Source organism: Capra hircus, chromosome 5, assembly GCF_001704415.2.
Source record: "Capra hircus breed San Clemente chromosome 5, ASM170441v1, whole genome shotgun sequence".
Classification (NCBI taxonomy): Eukaryota; Metazoa; Chordata; class Mammalia; order Artiodactyla; family Bovidae; genus Capra; species Capra hircus.
The window spans coordinates 118,695,619-118,716,057 of NC_030812.1; the positions used below are offsets into that span (position 1 = coordinate 118,695,619).

The 20,439-nt window shown below is 64.4% G+C and overlaps 1 protein-coding gene across 11 annotated transcripts; it reads left to right on the forward strand.

Moving 5' to 3' along the window:
* Nucleotides 2,068-14,780, forward strand: DENND6B (DENN domain containing 6B). Of its 11 annotated transcripts, none has more exons than XM_018048981.1 (20): nucleotides 2,068-2,346; nucleotides 7,684-7,722; nucleotides 7,793-7,835; nucleotides 8,345-8,457; nucleotides 8,879-8,959; nucleotides 9,495-9,600; nucleotides 9,718-9,797; nucleotides 9,871-9,933; nucleotides 10,198-10,253; nucleotides 10,763-10,885; nucleotides 10,968-11,063; nucleotides 11,159-11,253; nucleotides 11,373-11,438; nucleotides 11,574-11,638; nucleotides 11,717-11,806; nucleotides 11,889-11,942; nucleotides 12,083-12,192; nucleotides 12,298-12,400; nucleotides 12,489-12,563; nucleotides 12,645-12,904. In XM_018048981.1, the coding sequence occupies exons 1-20, from the start codon at nucleotides 2,173-2,175 to the stop codon at nucleotides 12,765-12,767; spliced, it is 1,755 nt and encodes a 584-aa protein (XP_017904470.1). In that variant the 5' UTR covers nucleotides 2,068-2,172; the 3' UTR covers nucleotides 12,768-12,904. The 11 variants fall into 11 exon arrangements, with proteins under 11 accessions (XP_017904470.1, XP_017904461.1, XP_017904460.1 ...); XM_018048979.1 differs by having other exon boundaries at nucleotides 2,094-2,346; nucleotides 9,381-9,600; XM_018048976.1 differs by having other exon boundaries at nucleotides 2,092-2,346; nucleotides 9,381-9,600; nucleotides 12,298-12,563.

The following is a 20,439-nucleotide window of genomic DNA, read 5'->3' on the forward strand; positions in this document are numbered from 1 at the left end:
GCAGGGTGACAATATACAGCCTTGACGTACTCCTTTTCCTATTTGGAACCAGTCTGTTGTTCCGTGTCCAGTTCTAACTGTTCATTGGAAGGACTGATATTGACGCTGAAACTCCAATACTTTGGTCACCTGATGTGAAGAGCTGACTCATTTGAAAAGACCCTGGTCCTGGGAAAGATTGAGGGCAGGAGGAGAAGGGGACAACAGAGGATGAGATGGTTGGATGGCATCACCTACTCAATGGACATGAGTTTGGGTAAACCCCAGGAGTTTGTAATGGATAGGGAGGCCTGGTGTGCTGCGGTCCATGGGGTAGCAGAGTTGGACACGATTGAGTGACTGAACTGACTGAACTGAACTGAAGTGCAAGAAACCAAACAGAAAGGCTGCATATTACATGTAGTAGTTTCCTGCGTGCCTGGTAAGTCGCTTCAGTCCTGTCTGACGCTTTGTGACTCTATGGATTGTCGCCCGCCACGTTCCTCTGTCCATAGGATTCTCCAGGCAAGAATACAGGGGTGGGTTGCCATGCCCTTCTCCAGGGGATCTTCCCGATCCAGGGATCAACCCAAGTCTCTTATGTCTCCTGCGTGGGCAATCGGGTTTTTTTGTTTACCACTAGCACCAGCTAGGAAGCTGTAGGGCTGTTGCAACAAATTAAGACAAATTTCGTGGCTTAAACAATGCACACATACAGTTCTGGAAGCCAGAAGTCTGAGCTGCATCTTATGGGGCTTAAATCAAGCTGTCAGCAGAGCTGCATTCCTTCTGGAGGCTTGAGGGGAGAATCATTCCCTCGCCTGGTTCTAGCTTCTGGGGGCTGCCTGCATTCCTTGGTCCATGGTCCCTTCCTCCATCTTCAAAGCCAGAAGTGTGGCAACTACCAGTTTCTGATTCCCTAATCACATTTCCTTTTCGGACTCATTTTGGCCCATGGACTCTAGGCAGAGGTGTTATATCACTTGTTGTTGTTGTCTAGTCTCTAAGCTGTGTCCAAGTCTTTTGCAACCCCATGGACTCGAGCCTGCCATGGATCCTCTATCCACAGAATTTCCCAGGCAAGAATGCTGGAGTGAGTTATCCTTTCCTTCTCCAGGGGATCTTCCTGATCACTTGTAGGCCAAGGCAATTAATAGCTAGCAGGTCTCCACTAATCTCTTTTCCACTGCCAGTGCCGTAAGAGATCATGTGTTCCAGAGGTAAGTCAAGAAGAGCCACCTGACTCTCCCATCGGTCTATGAACAGTGAAAAATCTACTGAAGACTTGGGAGTTGTTACTCTGACCTAGTCTATCCTAGGCTAAGTGCGGAGCTTTCCTTAAAAAAAAAATAAAATAAAATATATAGCGTGTCAGTTAAATTATTGTCTCAGCTCCAACCTCGCCCTTCCATGATCCTGCGTGTGATGGGGGTGGGGGGATGAGACTCTGGGCCCACATTTTGAAGGGCAAGGGACGGTGATGCCCTAGAGGAAGAGGGGGCTTGCCATCTGCCCCCAGCCACACTTCCCCACAGCAGGCCGAAAATAAAACGGCACTGCTGGCTGGAGTTATGCGTTATACACAGAGTTCGGTTTGGACAGACGGGTCTTGTCCAACAGGGGCCCAGAAATATCTGGAAGAGCGGTGGGCCCAAGAGGCGAGGAGGGCACTTGCGGGGGTCTCCCAGCACCGGCTATCCGGGCTAAAGAAAGCAAAAGTGCCCCAGATGTCACACACGGACCCTCTGCAAATCCGCACACCAGAAGGCGACCATGGGGACAAAACTCAAGGGAGATCAGGACAGCCGGTAGAGTGGGAGGTCGGTAACGACGAAACCCGGCCGGGAAGGGCGCTCGCCAGGCTCAACCAGGCGGGGACACTCCGCCGCGCCCCCTCCTAGGCTCAGCTTCCCCGATCGCTCCTCCCACCGGAAGTCCCTCCTCCAGCCTCGGGCCGCTCTGGCCCACGCGGGCGCGTCTCGCTGGTCGTCTTGGAGCCTCTCCGCCGCACGGCGCTCCTCCAGCCGCCAGGGGCGTGCGAGATCGCGTCTGGGCCGTTCTGGCCCGCGATGGCCGCTCGACTGCTCGGCCGCGCGGTGCGGACGCGCCCGGGCAGCTGCCGCTGGTCGGTTCCCTGGGCAACGCCTCGGGCCGTTTCCCGGGCAACGCTGGGCGGTGCCGGTAGCCGAGGCTATGGACCTGGGGGCCGGGGCCGGGGCCGGCGCCGGGCCGCAGCGGGCTCGCGGCCGCCTCGGCGCGCCGTCGTCCGGGATGCGGGCCCCGGGGACGCCCTGGGCACGCTTCTCGGCCTGGCTGGAGTGCGTGTGCGTGGTCACCTTCGACCTGGAGCTGGGCCAGGCGCTGGAGGTGAGGGGGCCGCGGGCCGGGGCCGGGGCGGCCGCGGAGGGCGGGTCCTGCGCTGTCGCTGGAGGCGGATGCGGCTCAGGCGTTGCCGAGGGGCCTGGGAATCCCACTCCCCGTGAGATACCCTCCGGTTCTTCCCCCTCTGGAACCCTGCACTGGTCCCCTCCTGAAACACTCCCCCCAAGCAGAGGGGAAAATGTGAAGTTGCCAAGACCTCCCATCGGGATGGAGGAGAGGGGAGCCCTGCACTTCTGATCCCCAAAGTGGCACACTTGATTCCTCCCCAGGAAAAGCCTGTCTCCCCCCGCAATCCCCCGCCTTTCCCACGCTATGACACCTTCTCCCCTCAGTTACTCCAGCCAGAATCCCAGAGGTCACCCTTGACTCCTCCCCTCCCTCCACGCCACATCCCTGGAGGATGCGAGGCCGACAGCTCCACCTGCGGCGCCTCTCCAGATCCGTCAATCTCAAGTCCAGTATCTGTGGTCTCTTGCTTAAGCCTTTGGGCTCCTCCTTGTTCACTTAGAACCTGATCTGGACCCCTGGTGGGTCACATCCAGCCCCGGGAGTCATCTTTCTGTGCACTGACTGCACCCAGCCCACCCAGCCTAGGGGATTCGCCCTGCCTTCGAGACTCTTTCCCACCCCCACCCACATGGATGTCGACGACAACGTGTCAGATGCGGGGAGGAAGGCCTTCTGTAGTGGAGCAGGCCTGGCGGGATGGTCTTCTCTGTGCCCTGAAGGCCAGACGCAGACCGTGGAGCTGACCAGGGCAGGGGAGGCTTAGGAGGGAGGCTCCCGCAGGCTGTCTGAGGCAGCTTTCTGAGAACCCAGGAGGTGGTGCATCCCGTGATTGCAGCTGGCTGAGGTGAGCCTGGTCAGCCGTCATGGGAAAGCCAGCATCAGGGAGAAGGGCTGTTTTCCAAGGCCTTGCTGAACTCCACGAGGCTGTGGGAAGCTCAAGGCCTAGTGGGCAGAGGGCTGACACTACCCGGCTCGCTGTGGAGACCCATTCACCACACCTGTCCCCTGATGGTGCACCAGGCTAACTTGATGCAGGAACCTGAGACCAGAGAGGTCAGGTGATCTGCCCAGTATCACAGAGTCCATTTTCCTGCTGGTGCCCAAATTGTTCCCGATGAAAACACGAAGGAAGGGAGTCTACTGTTTCCTTAAGGCATTCTCATGTATGATTTTCTAGAACTTAACCATTCAAGCAAGAACAGTTAAAGGCTCCATGTGCTGGGCTTCCGAGCTTTGCTGGGGCTGTATAACTCTTGGGGTGTTGGGGGGCCGGCGCGTCTGTGCAGGGATCGGGTAGGGCAGCCCCCCGGTGCTCACCGGTTTGTGTCTTGTCTTTCTTCTCTGCCCTGGAGATTGTGGGGAGGATCAGGGGTCATTTCAGCTGAATCCACAGTCACTCACGGAGCACCTGCTCTGCAGTTTCTGTTTATTCTGGGCTTGGCCTGGCTGAGCACCACAGAGGCTCTGGCACTGTGCTCGGCGCTGGGGCAGGATGGAAGACCCGGGAACGGCCCTCCGGGCGCTCGTGGGTCACGGAGACTTCCGTGGGCAGACGCAGCTCAGAGGAAGGAGTGGCGCTTGGCCAGATCTTGGAGGATGAGAAGGAGGCATCCAGACCTGGGAGGGGGGCTGTTTCAAGTAACCCCTCCCGCCAGAAGCCAGCAAAAGCAAAGGCAAGGAGCCAGCCATTCAGTCACTCAATAAATCCAGTATCGGTCGACTGCCACCAGCCAGGCACCGCGATCCTGGTGCTGGACATGAGGACCCAGAGCTGGGTGCGATCCTGGGGCCTGCCCACCGGGAGTTCACGTCCTGTGCTAGAGACACAGCGTCAGTGGCTCAGGCCCCACCCCGAGCAGGCAGCATGTGTGTCGTGTCCCACGCTCGTGGGTGCTCTGGAGCCTGCAGGCAGGCAGGGGTCAGACATGCGGGGAGGGCGGGCAGGGGGCCCAGCTCTGCTGCCTCGGGCCTTGGCAGCGCTCCTCTCTGCAGCCCTGCCAGCCATGAAGCCCGTGCAGTGATCCACGGGCAACGGCTCAGGGGGTCCTGGCTCCGCCGGGTGTCCGCGTCCCCTGGCTGGCCACAGCTCCCACACCGCACAGTCTCACGACTCTTTCAGTCTCCGAAACTGCCGAGGGCTCGAGGGGCTTTTTATGTGGGTCGCATCAATCAACATTCTCTACACTAAAAGTTAAAACTGAAAAATTAAAAATGCATATTAATCCATTTTAGAACAAGAGATACCATTTATATTAATATAGCTATTAATATTCCCACCGAAACAACCATATTTGCAGAAACAAGTTTAGTGAGGAGAATGGCATGATTTGATACTTTTACATCCCTTTTAATGTCTGGCCAAATGGAAGGCAGCTAGAGAGACCCCCGTGTCTTGAAAACCCCCACGTCAGCTTCAGTCAGTGCCCCTGACGCCCTGCGTCACAGCCTCGGTGGGAAGGAGAAATTGGGAAAGGCAGCCTCGGCTCGGGGAGCCTGGGGCACCCACGCCGCTCGTGCAGAAGCGTTTTCCGAGAGGTACCCCTCCAGCAAGGCGAAGCTCCCATGTTTGTCTTCCTCGGGAGGCCTGGGTTACGGCAGCACCGCCCCTGAGCCCTGAGGCTCGGGTGGAAGGGCTGAGGCCCCGTGGCTCCAGGGGACGCTTCTCACCATGCGGCAGGCTCCATACCCTCTGCCCATCGCTGTGGGCCTGCCCTGTTTGTCCCCTCGCTCAAGCGTGGCCTCCCCTCTGGCCTCTGCTCCCAGCTCCTAAACTCTGAACGCGGAGCCCTGGGCAGGGCTGCAAGCCTGCTCAGACGCTGCGAGACTCCTGTGCCTGCAGACCAGACTCAGATCCCTGACCCCAGCCCTGAGAGCCTGGTGTACCCTGCCCCAGCCGGCAGGCACCTGCCTTTCCTCTGCCCTTCTCAAAAGGCATGCAGGGGCCTGGCCTGCGTGGCCCTTCGGCCCCTGCCTCTCTGGGTGCTGTCCCCAGGCACCTCTGTGGACCTGCCCCACAAACAGTGTTTGGCCAACTCCCCTCCCACCTCTTCCCAAGAGGTTCAGTGGTAAAGAATCTGCCTGCCAAGCAGGAGACCCGGGTTCAATCCCTGGGTTGGAAAGAGCCCCTGAAGAAGGAAATGGCAACCCACTCCAGGGTCCCTGCCCGGGAAATCCCATGGACAGAGGAGCCTGGTGGGCCGCAGTCCGTGGGGTCACAGAGTCGGTCGCGACTCACTAAAGCAACAGCCACAGCAGCAGCCTCCCTCCTCTCTGCCCCTCCTCCTTGCTGCCGCCTTAGCTGACATCTCGTGATTTCTACGTGACCCATCTGTTCCACTGTCCTTTAGAGACATGTTTTCACATTCTCCATAAATATTGGCCCCTGAGTTGTTGGGGGTTCAGTTCCAGGCCATTGTAAGTAAAGCCAGTCACACAGATTTCCTGGCTTCCCAGCACATATAAAAGTTATGGCTACACTAGCTTCCCTGGTGACACGACTGAGCGACTTCATTTTCACTTTTCACTTTCATGCATTGGAGAAGGAAATGGCAACCCACTCCAGTGTTCTTGCCTGGAGAATCCCAGGGACGGGAGAGCCTGTTGGGCTGCCGTCTATGGGGTCGCACAGAATCGGACACGACTGAGGCAACTTAGCAGCAGCAGCAGCAGCAGCAGCAGCTTCCCTGGTGGCTCAGACAGTAAAGAATCCGCCTGCAATGCAGGAGACCCGGGTTCAATCCCTGGGTTGGGAACATCCCCTGGAGAAGGGAATGGCAATCCATTCCAGTATCCCTGCCTGGAGAATCCCATGGACAGAGGAGCCTGGCGGGCTGTAGTCCATGGGGTCGCAGAGTCAGACACGACTGAGCGACTAACACTACCTCTCCTACACTGGACTCGTATAATGTGAGTGCAAGAAATGGCACTGTATCTAAAAAACAACGTATGTTCCTTTATTTAAAAATGCTTTCCTGCTAAAAAATGCTACCATCTGAGCCTTCAGTAAGTCATCTTTCTGCAACAGTAATATCAAACACATAGATCACAGTCACTGAAACAAATACAGTGCTGAAAAAGTTTTGAGATATTGTGGAAGTTATGCGGATGACACAGAAGTGTGATGTGAGAAAATGGCACCCGTAGAATTGCTAAACCCTGAATTTGTAAAATAGTCATGACATGCAGAAGCACAGTAAAGCAAAGTGTAATAAAATGAGACATGCCTGTACGGTATCTGGTCAGGGTCTACCCCCCTGCCGGGGCTCCGATGCAAAAGTGCCTGGGACACAGTCCCGGGCCTCTGGACACTCGGTGGCTGCAGAGGAGACAATAGGCCCAGAGCAAACAGAGGCAGAAGCTATATGATTGTGTCAGTGGGAGTCCCAGGGCCCAGCAGTCACCATCTGGGCTTCAGGGCACAGCCCAGAAGAAGCCTAGTTTCAGCCAAAACCCAAGTCCTCCTCTGCCTGGGAGTTTGGCACAGAGTGAGTGAGAAGGGGGCCACGCACAGCGGCCCCCTCGGCTCCTGGCCCACTGCAGGCAGCCACTGGAGCCAGCCTGCTGCTCTGAGCACAGGCTAGGGCAGTGGCGACGCCCAAGGTCCAGCAGCAGTCTGGGGGCTGCCTGCCGTTTCTCGCGTCCCGCAAGGAGATCCATTCAGACCCGCTGCCTGAGCACAGGGCTGCCGGCCGGACAGGCAAGCCTCAACCTGCTTGGCTCCCCTCCAGCGTGGCCTGTCTCCCAGATATAGCCTGGCCAGCTGGTCGTGCTCCCTGGACACTTCTGGGGCTTGGGTACCCCATAGGTTATGCTCCAAACCGGGAGCAGGCTGGGAGTTCCTGGACCCCTCACTAGTGGGGGTTGGAGTGAAGATGCTCAGAGGCAAGGGTGTCAGCGTCAGGCACCACCTAGTGAAGCCGGGATGAGGAGGCTGGCTACCTGCGCCAGCAGGCGGGGAGGGAAGGGTGCAGCCAAGCCCCTCTGGGTGGGCGGGGCAGGCGCAGAGGCCAGCAGGGCCTGCCCCCCTCCAAGTGAGGGGGCGTCTCGGGGATGGGCGGTTGGTCCATGGAGATGGAGAGGCCAGTCTGAGCAAGTGGCTGTGAGGGTGAGGATGTGGGCAGGGAGTTGAGCTCGGTCAGGGTGTGCTGGCCAAGAAACGGGAGTGGTCCCGTGCTGCAGGGGCTGGGGCGCTGGGGGGGCAGGGGTGGAGCCCCAGAGGGCCGGGTCAGCTGGGAGTCAGAAGGGGTGGAGGGGGTGCAGCCCAGCGCCGAGCCGGCCCAGCCCGTGCCACCAAGCGGTCTGTGTCCCCCGCAGCTGGTGTACCCCAGCGACTTCCAGCTCACGGACAAGGAGGTGGGTCCCAGCCCTCTCGGGAGCAGACCTCGCCTGGAGAGCAGACCCTCACCGGGTTTCTGTGTTTCAGAAAAGCAGCATCTGCTACCTGTCCTTTCCCGACTCCCACTCAGGTAGGCCACCCCGCCACCTCTCCCTGCCCTGCCCTGGGCGTCGCTCTGCGACCGGCCTGGCCCGCACCGCCTGGAGCCCCGGCCCCGCTTCCTCTGGGGAGATATTCTGAGTCCTGCGTGGCCGCCAGGCTCCCTGGCTCCTGTGGAAAGAGGAGTCTGGGCAGAGGGACCCGTGGGTTCTGGTCTTCGCCCCAGCAGAGGGGCCACCGGGCCCTGGCCTCAGCCCCTCCCAGGGGCTCGTGTGTGCGGCCAGCCTGTTTTCCGTCCCAGGCAGGCTCAGCCAGGCCACACGGAGGTCCTGCCACCCCCCAGTGGGGTTCCTCGGTGCCCACGCTGTGGGGCTGTCTGTGCGCGTGTCTGTGTGCTGAGGTTGAACCCCGATGTACAGGAGTCGGCACAGGGGCCTCTGTGGGGAGGTGCAGGGGCCCTGGCCGCCCCACTCTGATCCCCCAGGGGCTGGCAGGAGAGACTCCAGCTGGACCCAGTGTGACGGGTCTTCTCTTCCCCAGGCTGCCTTGGGGACACGCAGTTCAGCTTTCGTATCCGTCAGTGTGGAGGGCAGAGGCGCCCCGGGCAGGCGGGTGAGAAGTACGGCGACAGTGGGGCCCCCGCGTCACTTCAGGTGAGCGGCTAACCCCTCCCTTCCACCACGGGCCAGGATCAGGCCGGGAGCTGCCCCTTCAGGCCGCCTGGCCCACCCCCCAGCCGGCAGGGTCTCCAACTGCCGCAGACTGAGCCTGGCCCCCCGGCCTCAAGCGGGGGCCGGCCAGCCCTTCTGAGGCTCTGCAGGTGTCCCTGGAGCTGGTCCTGAGCGCTTGTGTGCACCAGGGCAGGGCTTACGGTGCAGGCCTGCAGGCCTCCCGAGCCCCAAACCGCTGCCCGGGTCTGCGGAGATGTCCCTGGAGAGGTTCCCAGGTTCCCAGAGCCGAGGTTCACAGGCCAGCTGGGGGCTGGGGAGAGCGTGCCGCGGCCTGGGCGGGGGTCCACGGGGGCCGCAGGGAGCGCGGGCGGGGGCGCGGCCTGGCTGACACCCCTCCTTCCAGAGGGAGCCTGCACACTACCTTGGCTACGTGTACTTCAGGCAGGTGAAGGACAGCTCCGTGAAGCGGGGCTACTTCCAGAAGGTGAGCCCCGGGGTGGCTCCTCTGGGAGCTGGGGGCAGCTGCCGTCAGAAGGGACTGACGGCCTTGGGGTCCGGAGCCTCCAGGAGCACCCCCTCCTCTGCAGCCCCAGGCACTTGGTGCTGGGCTGAGCCCACCACCACCCAGGCCGGGGTGTGGGCTCTGTGGAGGCCCTGCCTCGCCCTGCCCGGCCCGCAGCCTTGTCCGGCCCAGGCTCCCTGCCCCTCCCCGAACTGGGATGTGGGTGGGGCGCCTCATCACCGTCTCGATGACTTCAGTCTTGAGCTCAGGAACCAGAGCAGAAGGCGCTTGAATCCCGGGGAGACCCTCCCAGAATCTTGGCCGCGTGCCTTTCCCAAAGGCCTGGGCTCCAGCTCGCTCTGCTGTGGTGGTGGTCTTCTAGTAACCTGAAGTCCCTCGTCAGGCTGTTCCTGAGACAGCCATCCTAGAAAGCCGGTGGGACGCCCTGCCCCGGCAGCCCTGGAGAGCCGGGCCCCCCGGCTGGGGCGGCGTCTCACCGGCCCCGGGGTCCCTGCAGTCGCTGGTGCTGCTGTCCCGCCTGCCCTTCGTCCGGCTGTTCCAGGCACTGCTGGGCCTGGTGGCCCCCGAGTTCTTTGACAAGCTGGCGCCCTGCCTGGAAGCAGGTGAGCGGCCAGCAGGTGCGGCGGGGCCTCTGAGTCCACCTGGCTGTGGCTCCCGGTGGCTCTGCTGGGCAGCTTCCTCCAGGCCTGGCCTCTGACGCCAGCCGCCTGTGTCCACAGTCTGCAACGAGATCGACCAGTGGCCGGCCCCCGCACCGGGGCGGACCCTGAGCCTGCCCGTCATGGGAGTCGTCCTCCAGGTGGGGGCTGGCAGCTGGCGTGGGGGCCCCTGTGCCTGTGGCCCTCCCGCCGCAGCTGCCCCTCGGTCCACAGGTGCACATCCCATCGAGAGTGGACACGCCTGAGCCCGGGCCTCCGGAGCCCAGCGGCCACGAGGTGGGCCCCCCCACGCCCCCCTGCTGCAATGCTGCCCTGGGCCGGGCCTCCCAGCTCCCCTGCTGGGGTCCTGGGGCCGGCCACAGCACAGACAAAGCCCATGACCCAGTCAGGGGCGGGGTGGCCTTGCCCACTCCTGGGCGCCGGGCAAGGGGAGACCTGTGGGTAGGGATGCAGCCCGAGAACCCCTCTGAGGGGGGCGCGGGCCGCTTGGTGCTCTGGGGCAGCAGCCTCAGCCTCAGCCTGGCTCCTCACCCCTCGCAGACCCTGCTGCCAGCCCCGGTGGTCCTCCCCAGTGTCCACGAGCTGGACCTGTTCAGGTGAGCCCTGTACACCCCCCCCACCCCCGCAGACTGTGAGTGAGCCCCGGAGGTTCAGGCCCATCTGGGCGGAGCTGCCAGGGGCACTGCCGGTCAGGAGCTGGCCCCCCGGCCAGTTCTGAGAGGGAGACTCGAGCAGACAAGGAGCTAGGTGCCCAGGGTCTGCACCCGGAGGATCCGAGCCCCGTGGGCAGGCTGCGCAGGGCCGGCAGCGATGGTGCTGGGAGGTGCCGCGGGGGGAGGCCGTGCTCCCAGGGGCGTTGGTGGGGGACCCCACCTTTGGAGACCCGCCGCATCCAGCGGGAGCCAGGGATGCCGGCCTCCAGCCTGGGGGCCTCAGGGGCGGCCTGGATGCGCCCTCAGCAGGTTCCCATGACTCCACCGTTTCCCTCTGGTGTGAGTCCGGCGTCCACTCGGAGCAGGGCCCGCCCGGACCTGTGGCGGCAGGTGGTCGGGGCTGGGGAGCCCCTCTCCTGGCCAACACCCCCACCGGCCCCCCACCCCCCCAGGTGCTTCCGGCCTGTGCTGGCCCACGTGCAGCTGCTGTGGGAGCTGATGCTCCTCGGGGAGCCCCTGCTGGTCCTGGCGCCCTCACCCGCCGTGTCCTCAGAAATGGTCCTGGCGCTGACCAGGTGGGCTGGGCGGCCGCGCAGGGGGTGGGGGCCCAGAGCTGGCCCCACGTGCTCACTGCCCCGAGGGCCCCCACCTCCGCAGCTGCCTGCAGCCCCTCAAGTTCTGCTGCGATTACCGCCCCTACTTCACCATCCATGACAGCGAGTTCAAGGAGTTCACCACGCGCACGCAGGCCCCGTAAGCGCTGTCCTCGGCCCCTCCCCCGGCCCGCCCCCCGCCCCCCCAACCTTGCCTCCTTCCCTCCCTCTTTCTCTCTCTCTCTCTCTCTCTAGACCAAACGTGGTCCTGGGAGTCACAAACCCTTTCTTTATCAAAACACTTCAGCACTGGCCCCACATTCTCCGAGTTGGCGAGCCCAAGACGTCAGGTGAAGCTGTCCCAGCCTCCACCCAGGGCCCCTGGGGACGTGCGTGGGGCCTGGTGGGCTCTGAGCCTGCAGAGACAGAGTTGAGGCCCTGAGGCCCGGCCGTGGGGTGTGTCTCGTAGGGGACCTTCCCAAGCAGGTCAAACTGAAAAAGCCCTCGAGGCTGAAGACCCTGGACACGAAGCCAGGTCCGTGTTCCTCTTCTCCTCCCGGGACCCAGAGACAGGCCTTGGGGGCGGGCAGGGGCGGGCAGTGGGGCTGGCACAGCCAGAGGGGGTGCCCCCACCCCCAGAGCAGAGCACGTGGCCCTCTGCCCTCCCCAGGCCTCTATACCGCATACACGGCCCACCTCCACCGAGACAAGGCCCTGTTCAGACGGCTGCTGAAGGTACCGCTGGGGGTGGGGTGCTCCCCGTGGGAGGGGGACCCAGGCCTGGCGCTTCGGCTCAGCCCTGGCGACCCCCAGGGCCTGCAGAAGAAGCGGCCGTCAGATGTGCAGACGGCGGTGCTGAGGCGGCACCTCTTGGAGCTCACTCAGAGCTTCATCATCCCTCTGGTGAGGCCAGCACGGGGCGGGGGATGGGGGATGGGGGACAGGGGCGGGCTGTGGCCCAGACTCACTGCCCTCCTGCCCCCAGGAGCACTACATGGCCAGCCTCATGCCGCTGCAGAAGGGCATCGTGCCCTGGAAGGTGTGGTCCCAGGGGGGCTGAGGGTTCTCAGTCAGGGCCAGGGGTGTGCCTGGGAAGTGCCCTGGGGAGACTCCTAAGCGGCCCAGGTGTGCCCCTGTGAGGCTGGTCCTCCAGCACTGGCTCACTCGCTGCTGTTGCAGACTCCTCCCCAGATCCGCCCCTTCCGCCAGGATGACTTCCTGCACAGCCTGGAGCGATCGGGGCCCCAGCTCACCTGTGTCCTCAAGGGCGACTGGCTGGGCCTTTACAGGTGGGCGGCCTGTCGGCGGGGTCCAGGGCTCCCGCGGCCGGCTGGCGCGCGCACCCACCTGTCAGCCCACGGGAGCCCACAGCCGCCGCCCCCCTGCCCTGACAGGCGGTTTTTCAAGTCCCCCCATTTTGACGGGTGGTATCGGCAGCGGCGCAGGGAGATGGCCCAGAAGCTTGAGGCTCTTCACCTCGAGGCCATCTGTGAGGCGGTGAGTGGGTGCTGGGGGAGGGGGCTTGGCGGGGAGGCCGCTGCCAGAGTTGGGGGCCTTGGAGACAGACAGCCCATCGTCCACGCAGAACATCGAGCTCTGGATGAAGGACAAGTCCGAGGTGGAGGTCGTGGATCTGATCCTGAAACTTCGGGAGAGGCTGGTGAGACGCTGCGCGGCCCTGCCCGCCCTCAGCCAGCCGGCCGTGCAGGCGGCCTGCCCCTGAGCCCTGCTGTCCCTGTAGGTTCGGGCACAGGGTCACCAGCTGCCCGTGAAGGAGGCGACCCTGAAGCGGGCACGGCTGTACATCGACATGGCCATCGGCTCCCTGCCCAAGGACCTGCAGGCCATCCTGTGCCCTCCCTAGGATGGTGCCCATGGGCTGCGGGCCAGAGTCTGGCCGAGCTGCTTTCCTCCCCCGCCTCCCCACAAGTTCCCTGATGCCCCCCACTTGGCACTACCGCCGTCCAGCAGTAAAGGTGGCATTCGGAGCCGTAGCCTGGACCCTGACTGTTGGCGGCTCGTGTGCTAGCTGAGCTCACCTCCCCCTGGGCCCCACCTGCCTACTCCAGGGTCTTAGGCGGGTGGGGGTGGCACGCTGTGAGCCCTCACCGATCTGATCTGGGCCAAAGCCACCCACCCCCTCCAGACGCCCATCTGCCTGTACCCTGCAGGCCCAGGCATTGCCTTTGGTGCGTCCTTTAGACTCACCAGGATGCCCCGCTCAGGACAGAAGACAGAAAGAGGTGGCTGCCAGGCAGACACCTCCCTCACACAGGCGCCCCCGCCCCCCTTCTTGCCTGGAGGGGAGTCTTGGCTCCAGTCCTCGCCTTGGAGGGGAGAAGCTGCTTCGCGCAGAGGAGTGCTGGCCTGTGGCTCGTGGGGCTTCTGCCAGGCCCCAGGTGCTGCCAGGCGGGTCCAGGGCCCTGTCTCGGTTCCATTCGAGGGACACCCCGCTGGACACCCCTCCCGCCACTCTGCCCTGCCCTGCCCCAGCTCACAGGCACTCCAGTGGCCCCCCGTGTGTCCATCTGCTCCTGCAGGCAGAAGAGGGTCTTAGACTCTAGCCGAATCCGGCCCCTGCAGCTAGAGCCCTCCAGAGTTTCAGGGCCCCAGGCTCCTTGGCAAGGACTGAAAGGCCCCCGAAGTGGCCCACGTGCCCGTGGGACACCTTGGAGAACTGGACCCAGGCCCGGCCAGAACTGTCAGCTGCACCCCAGGGGAGCTTGCTCAGCCGGAGGTGGGTGGGGCGGAGCGAGGCTTGGACCCAGAGCAGCAGGCCTTCGGGAGGTCCCAGCGAAACGGCCCCAGAGGCTGCACCTGAGAGGCCCCCAGGGCCTTGGCGGGCCGCACAGGTGCAAGCGGGGGGCCTCCTGTCTCCTCTGGAGCCCCCCAGGCCGGGCCGCACCACCACTGCTCCCCAGCTGGGGGGTCGCCCCCAGATGGCGGCAGCACTGGCCTCGGAACCACCAGTGTCTGCTCGTCCACCCTGAGCGCCGCCTCCGGTGGCCTGGCGTGTGGCTGCAGGCGGAGGAGAGTGAGGCCTTCGAGAGAGGGGGACCTCGTGGACCCCCCGCAGCCTGCCCGCTCTGGGACAGAGCTGCCAGGTGCAGGGTGCCCCGCCGCCACTGCAGGATGTTGCCCATTCTCCTCCCTCTGTTTTCGGAGGGTCACGGGCCTGTGCTGGAGGGCAGCCTCGCTCATGATCCTTCCAGGGCTGGGCTGCAAGGGGGTGCCAGGGTGTCCTCAACCACCCAGACTTCTGCCTCCAGCAGTGCTGGCGGCGGGCACCGCCGGAAGCCCCTGGATGCCGGCGCCCTCCTCCAGCACCGCTTGAGTCCGCGCTACGGGCACTCACAGCAGCTTGTTCCCCTGGTGGGGGGTGCGGGGGAGGGCTGCCTGGCAGGGTAGGCATCACTGCCCAGGGTGGACTCCAACACTGGCAGCCTCTGGGCACAGCACAGCCTGGCATGGAGTCCTGCCAGCCCCATCCTACCCCCTATCAAAGCTCCCTGGTTCTCTTGAAGGATCAGGTCAGCCCTGGCTGGGACAGACGGTGAGGAGGGAGGAAAGGTCAGGAGAGTCAAAGGAGGCCAGCGCCCCACCAACCAGAGCTCTGTGCACAGCAGGGCCTGGATGGGCAGGAAGCAGTGGTCCCCGGGGGCTCCGCGGTCAGCCAGTGTGGGAGGCCGCTTTCTTCGGGAGGTTGTGTGTGGGTCTGGAGTGGTGGCCGGGGATGGGCGTGGGACAGTGGGCTGATCCAGGGGGCAGGAAGGACAGTCGTCACCCCCAAGCTTCCTGCACACTATTTAAAGCCTCACTTTTAGTCTGGGATGGGGGCCTTCCCACATCTTTGGTATTAAAGTGTCTTTCTGTGACACATGCTTGTCTTTCAACTTCCTCTTTGGATGAAAAGTTGGCATTCCTATGAGATTCTGGTAACTTGAGGGCTCTCTTGGTGGGGGCGTGGATGGGCCTTGGTGTGGATGGTTCAGGGCTGGAAGGGTGAAGGTGTGGCCTTGCTGGTTGGGAGCATGTCACAGAAAGAAGTCATGTGGGACCCTCTCCAACAGCTTCATCCTAGTGGGGGGTTTTGAGCACTGGAAGCAGGTCCCACCCAGGGTGGAGGAAACCGGCTGTCTGCAGGCAAGGGGAAGTTGGATGGCAGCTCCCCCAGAAAGGGAGGGGGCCCAAGTGTGGGAGTTAGGGTTAGGGCTGGGAAATGGCCTCACACTCCCCTGGGTCCCCAGCAGCCGCTCACCACACCAGGGCTTGTGATCAGAGAGTGTCCATGAGGGAGCGGGAGGACACAGGAGAGGCTGACCTCCTGGGGCAGGGGTCTCCCCACCTCTGCTCAAGTTGGGTGGGAAGCGGCCAGGGGCATCAGGATCGGGGGATGGGGGCTGGAGTGGCCAAACGTAGGGCAAGCTCTTGACTGGAACTGGCCTCCCCAGGGAGGAGCCGTGTCTGGCCACCCACCTCCGAGCACTGAAGGCCAGTCGATGGATCCTGGGTTCGAGCTAGCGGGAGGGCGGCTGGAAGCCAAGGACCCTCTTCCCCCAAGGAGGTGTGGGGACAAAGCCCTGCAGGCCCCAGCCCTGCAAAGGACCGCTGTGACCGGCCTGTTCCCAGTCTGTTCCCCCAGTCTGAGGGTTGGGGGCAGGGGTTTCGGGCACTCCTCCAGAGCCCAGATTTGGGTTCCGGGGCTGAGCCTGAATCAGGCCAAACCTCCCAGGCGCCACGCGGAGTCCACCCACCGGAAGTCGCTGGGCGTCGCGGGGCGCACGGGGCCGTGTAGGAAGCGCGGGGGCGCGCCGGGTGCGCCCGCCCCGGCGGCCCTCCCCCTCCCCTCCCTCTCCCAGCGAGCCCTCCCCTCCCCCTCCCCCCTCCCCCTCCCCCGCCGGGGGCGGGGCCGCTGCTCCCGCGCGCTCCCGGCCCCTCCTCGGCCACACAAAGGCCCGTCTCCATGGCAGCCGCGCGGGCCACAGCGCTGCGCCGATCGCGGCCCGGGCCGCATCGAGGCTCCGCCAGCAAACGAGCAGGTACGGGGACCGGGCCCCACTCCCGCGGACGGCCGGGCCGGGGCGGGCTTCCTCGTCAGCGCCGCTTGGCCCTGGCCTGCGGCCGCTCGGGGACGCGGGGACCCGGGAGGCAGCCGCCCCGCGGAGGGCGACCCGGGCCTCGGCCGCTGTCGGTCCGTCGCGGCAGCCGGCGCAGGGCCCCTCCCGCCTCGCGCTCTTCCAGGCGGTGGGCGAGGCTCGCGGCGCCAGTGGTGGCCTGGCCGAGGGTCGCAAGCCGGGGCGCCGCGCCCTCTCCCGCCGCCCGCGCCCCTCCGGAGACGCTGTGGTTCCCGACCCTCCGTACTCTTGCCCCCCCAGCCCTCTGGCCACCGAGATCCGTGCACAGGGCGAGGTCGGCCCTAGCCCTGCAAGAGTCCCAGGCCTGCGCCCACCCAGCCTCGTTCCGGGGTGGCCGAGCCGGAGCTCTCCCAAGGGGCTGGGCCCGCGTCAGACCTTAGCGGCTCCCACACCCCGCCAGGGCCTGGTGAGGAGGGCATGAGCCAGGGCCACCCTGGGCGCCCCTGTCTGCACCTGCCTGGTTGGAAGGCGGGTGCAGGTTCCGGGCTGGAGGAGGACGGCCTGGCACCGGCGAGTCCTGGCAGCGGCCGCCGCTTCGCTGCGCGGCTGGCTCCCGCGGTTCCGGTGCTTGTTGTCTGAGGTTTGGGTGCACACTCTGGGACCAGAAAGTCTCTGTACTCACTGCCCGGACCCTGCCCCTCTGTGTGCCTCCGCCTGCGGGAAGCCCTCCTAGATGGCGCTCAGGTTGTTTGTAAGATTTGAGGAGGGTCCTTGAGCTCAAGGGCTTCAGAGCTTCCTGCCACGTCACTGGGCTCCTCTTCCCAGCCAGCTTGGAGAAAGGAAGGTCTCAATGGGCCCTGGGGCTGTGGCGGGGGTCAGGACTGGGGGTGAAGCTCGATGGGAGAGCAAGGCCCCCAGAGGCGGGGGCTCAGCCGGACCCCATACCTGGACGTCACCCTGGCATAGAGCGGGGAGCCCAGAGTTGGGCAGCTGGGGCAGGGGCTGTCGGTCCTCTGCCCTGAGGCGAGGGTCCCTAGGAGGCACGGTCAGCATCGCCTGGCCGAGCCGCTGAGTATGTTTTGTGGCGTGTCAGCTTTTAGGAATTCTCGGAGAAGATTGAAAGCAAGCAGGTGCTCTCACAGATCTGAGCTGGTCACCTCTTCCCAGCACACCTATCGGTGGCCCACTTTCATCCGAGTGTGGGGGGAGGCTTGAGTGTCTGGCCTGGGGCCCTCGCCCCAAGAGAGGAGGGAAGTTGCAGAGAAAAACAAGGGTTTTGGAATTCAAGTCCCCCCTCCCCGCCGGCCGCCTGCCAAGAAGGAATTATTTTGGATTATCCAGCGTGTCCAGTCACCCAAGGGAGGCTGCAGCCGTGGGAGAGAGATCCACTTCCGGGGCCATGGGTTGAGAGCCCCAGGAGGGAGGGACAGGCAAGTCTGGGCAGCTCCAGCACCTTCCGCGGCTGCTCAGCCGGTCAGGGGCGGGGTGGGAGGGCTGTGTCACCCGGGCCTTGAGAACGCCCAGCAGGCCCGTCGAGCCAGCCTGGGTGCGCCCGGGTTCTCTGGGGACGCCTTGGGCCAGGAGGGATTCTGGACCTCTGTCTCAGGGCCCCAATGCAGCCACCCCGCCCAGAGACCCCCCTTCACCTCTGGAGGCTCAGCCACCATGGCCCCAGGCCCTGTGAGGCTGCCTCCTGTGCTGGGTCCAGGGACACACCTTGGGCTTGTTACTCACACCTGGCGGTCGTGCGGTGTGTCCCAGGGTGGCGGGCAGGCAGGGGCGTGACCTGGGCTGCCTGGAGTGGGTGGGGCACTGGGGTTCCCAGGGCTGAATCTGAGACCATTCTCCCGCCTCCTGACTGGCCCACTGACTGCCACTGACGAGGCACCCTTGCTGAAGCCCCCTCCGACCGCCCTCCCGGCCCCACCTCCACGTCCCCACCTGTCAGTCGCGTCCCACCGGCGAGGGGTTCCCAGGGAAGGGGCCCCGCGAGGAGCTGTCTGGGCTGCTACCGTCACGTGACCCGTGGGTCCCTGCGGCTTGCCTGCAGCTGCCCCCAGCGGCCCTGGAGAGTCCGCACTGGGAGGGAAGGCGAGGATGGGCTGGAGGCTGCAGCCAGGGGCCTGGCTGCAGCCCAGGCGAGTGGAGCAGAAGAGATTGGATTGGAAGGCTGGTGGGGGGCAGTGCGGCAGCCTGGGGCGGTTCGTATGGCATATGCCCCTCTGCCCCAGGACAGCTTGGTTACAGGCTGTGAGCCATCCCGGGACCTGGGCCGTTCCAGAGCATCGTGCTCTCTTCCCTGCCTTGGTCTCACATCGCAGGGGCCGAGCTGGTGGTGCCTGGAACGCTGGGTGTGGGACCGGCTGTCGCTTCGGCACCTCCCCACGTGGCCCCTGGTCTGGTCTGGGCAGATCCGTGCTGCGATGCCAGGCCCTCTGTCCCGGGCTGTCCTGTGAGCAGGAAGTTGTCATTCACGTCAGTCTCAGGCCTTTTTGCTGCAGCAACAGGCACAGCCCCCTGCCTTGGCTTCCTGATGGGGGTAGGGTTTTCCTCTTTGCTGAGACCCTCTTGTGTCCAGAGCCTGCTCTGGTGTGGGAAGCAGTCCTGGGCGGAGAGGAGCGATCAGACCTGTCGAAAGCCGAACCTGGCTGGTCTTCCAGCCTCGACCGCGGCTCACTGAGGTGGGCCGCAGTTTCCAGCAGGGACCAGTCTCTGGTTCTTGTGGGGGCTGACAAGTCCCTCCCCTGAGGCTAATGGCTATTTGTGTTTGGGGCTTTAAACGTCTTTGGTTTCAAATTACAGGAAGACTGGGCTGCTGGTGGCCCATAATTGGTGGGGGGCGGCCGGCTGTGGAGGGCTGGGGGGGCACTCCGTTTCTCTTCTTCTGCCCCTGCCGCATGTGGCCCTTCGTGGTTTTTCCCTTCCCTGGTTTCATTCCTCTTGTGGGTCTCTGCTTCCCTCTGTCCCGCGGAGGCTTTGAGGGCCTTGGTCCCCCAGCCTGACCAGGCAGGAGCCCTGCCTCTCTGGCCCCCCCCCCCGCCCCCGCCAGACCAGGGCACAGCTGCTCGTCTGAAGGGCAGGGCAGGGCCGCTGGCCTGCCTGCAGCGGCCGAGCCCGGGGCGCAGGACTCGGCTGGCCTCCGTGATATTCACACGCCCATACCGTGGGCGGACCCAGGCCCTCGGGGCAGCCCGGCGAGGGCACCGTGTGCATGCCGCCGAGCTCTGCCCCTCTGGTCCCGGGAGGAGCGCAGGGCTGCCCCTCCCCTGGCGCTGGGCCCTGTTCCTGCCTCGGGCCTCTCTGGAGCCCCTCTGCAGCTCCGTGCAGCCTCTTCGGAGACCGGCTCCCCCATCACTGGCAACTCTCCACCCTGTGGGCTGGCTGTGCTGGCAGAGGATGTGTGGTCCTGGGGTGGGGCGGGGCACCTGGGAGAGGGCTCGGCCTGGGGCCCACGTCCTTAGCCCCTGAGATCACGAGACCTCTAAATGGGCACATCCTGGTGCTAGATGAGTCTGGGCCTGGCACGCAGGGAGCGAGTGAGGCCTTTGGGTGTCACCCAGGTGCTGACCCTGGTGCTGGCATTAGCCCTGCCGACTTGACTCTTCTGGGTGTGAGACAAGGCCGCTCGGCGCAGGTGGCCAGCAGTTCCCCTGGGGGTGCGGGAGGAGGGGCACTGCGATGAGCTCAGATCTCTGTGCCTGATGCAGGCCAGCTGAAGCCCCTGCTCAGGAAGAGGAGAAAGAGGGAAGACGTTTTGATGTCAGCTCTGCAGACGGCCACCTGTGTCAACACAGCGTCTGGGCAGGGGCCTCTGCCCCAAGGCCGTGACAGTTCCGGCCACCGGCCTTCTGCCGGGTCTGGGCGCGCTGGGCCAGCCTGCTGCGTTGGCAGAGCAGGGCCCTGTGGGGTCCTGCCTCTATCCCCTCCCCCGGCTTTTTCAGAGCTGGGCTTGCTTTGGAGAAGGGCCAGGCCCAGGACACTGCTGTGGGAGGCGCAGTGCCCGCCCGGGAAGGTGGCCACTGCCCAGCGCACACCCCGCGATGGGAGAAGCAGTCTCCAAGCCTCCCTGGGCAGGGCAGATGGTCGCCAGTGAGGGGCCTCGCATGGCCCCCAGCTCCCCCCTTAGCCTTTGAGTCTCTCCCCAGGCTGGCCAGCGGACGTGGAGGGCTAGACCTCCCTGTCCTGGCATCAGGCCAGATCTGGGGCCACCGTGTCATCTCAGGACCCAGGAAGGGAGTCAGGATGAGGGACAGGAGGCCCAGGATTAGCCGGAGGGGGAGACTGGCAATCGCTTCCTGCAGGTTGGTGGCAGCTTCTGGCTGAACCGAGCCGGCCCTGAGCTTGGGGTGGTGTGCGGAGCCTGGCCCCAGGGCCTCGGGCCACTTCCAGGGTGTGCCATCACAGGGAGCCAGGTGTCCCCTCAGTCCTGGCCACCCCGCTGCCCCCTGGGCCCTGCGGAGT

What these genes read in the sequence shown, in the direction of transcription:
- DENND6B (XM_018048970.1), top strand. Translation starts at nt 2,173, where the DNA reads ATGGACCTGGGGGCCGGGGCCGGGGCCGGCGCCGGGCCGCAGCGGGCT. An exon ending in ATGGTCCTGGCGCTGACCAG is followed by an intron (nt 10,886 to 10,967) that starts GTGGGCTGGGCG and finishes CCACCTCCGCAG; the next exon opens with CTGCCTGCAGCCCCTCAAGT. An exon ending in TGGCGAGCCCAAGACGTCAG is followed by an intron (nt 11,254 to 11,372) that starts GTGAAGCTGTCC and finishes TGTGTCTCGTAG; the next exon opens with GGGACCTTCCCAAGCAGGTC.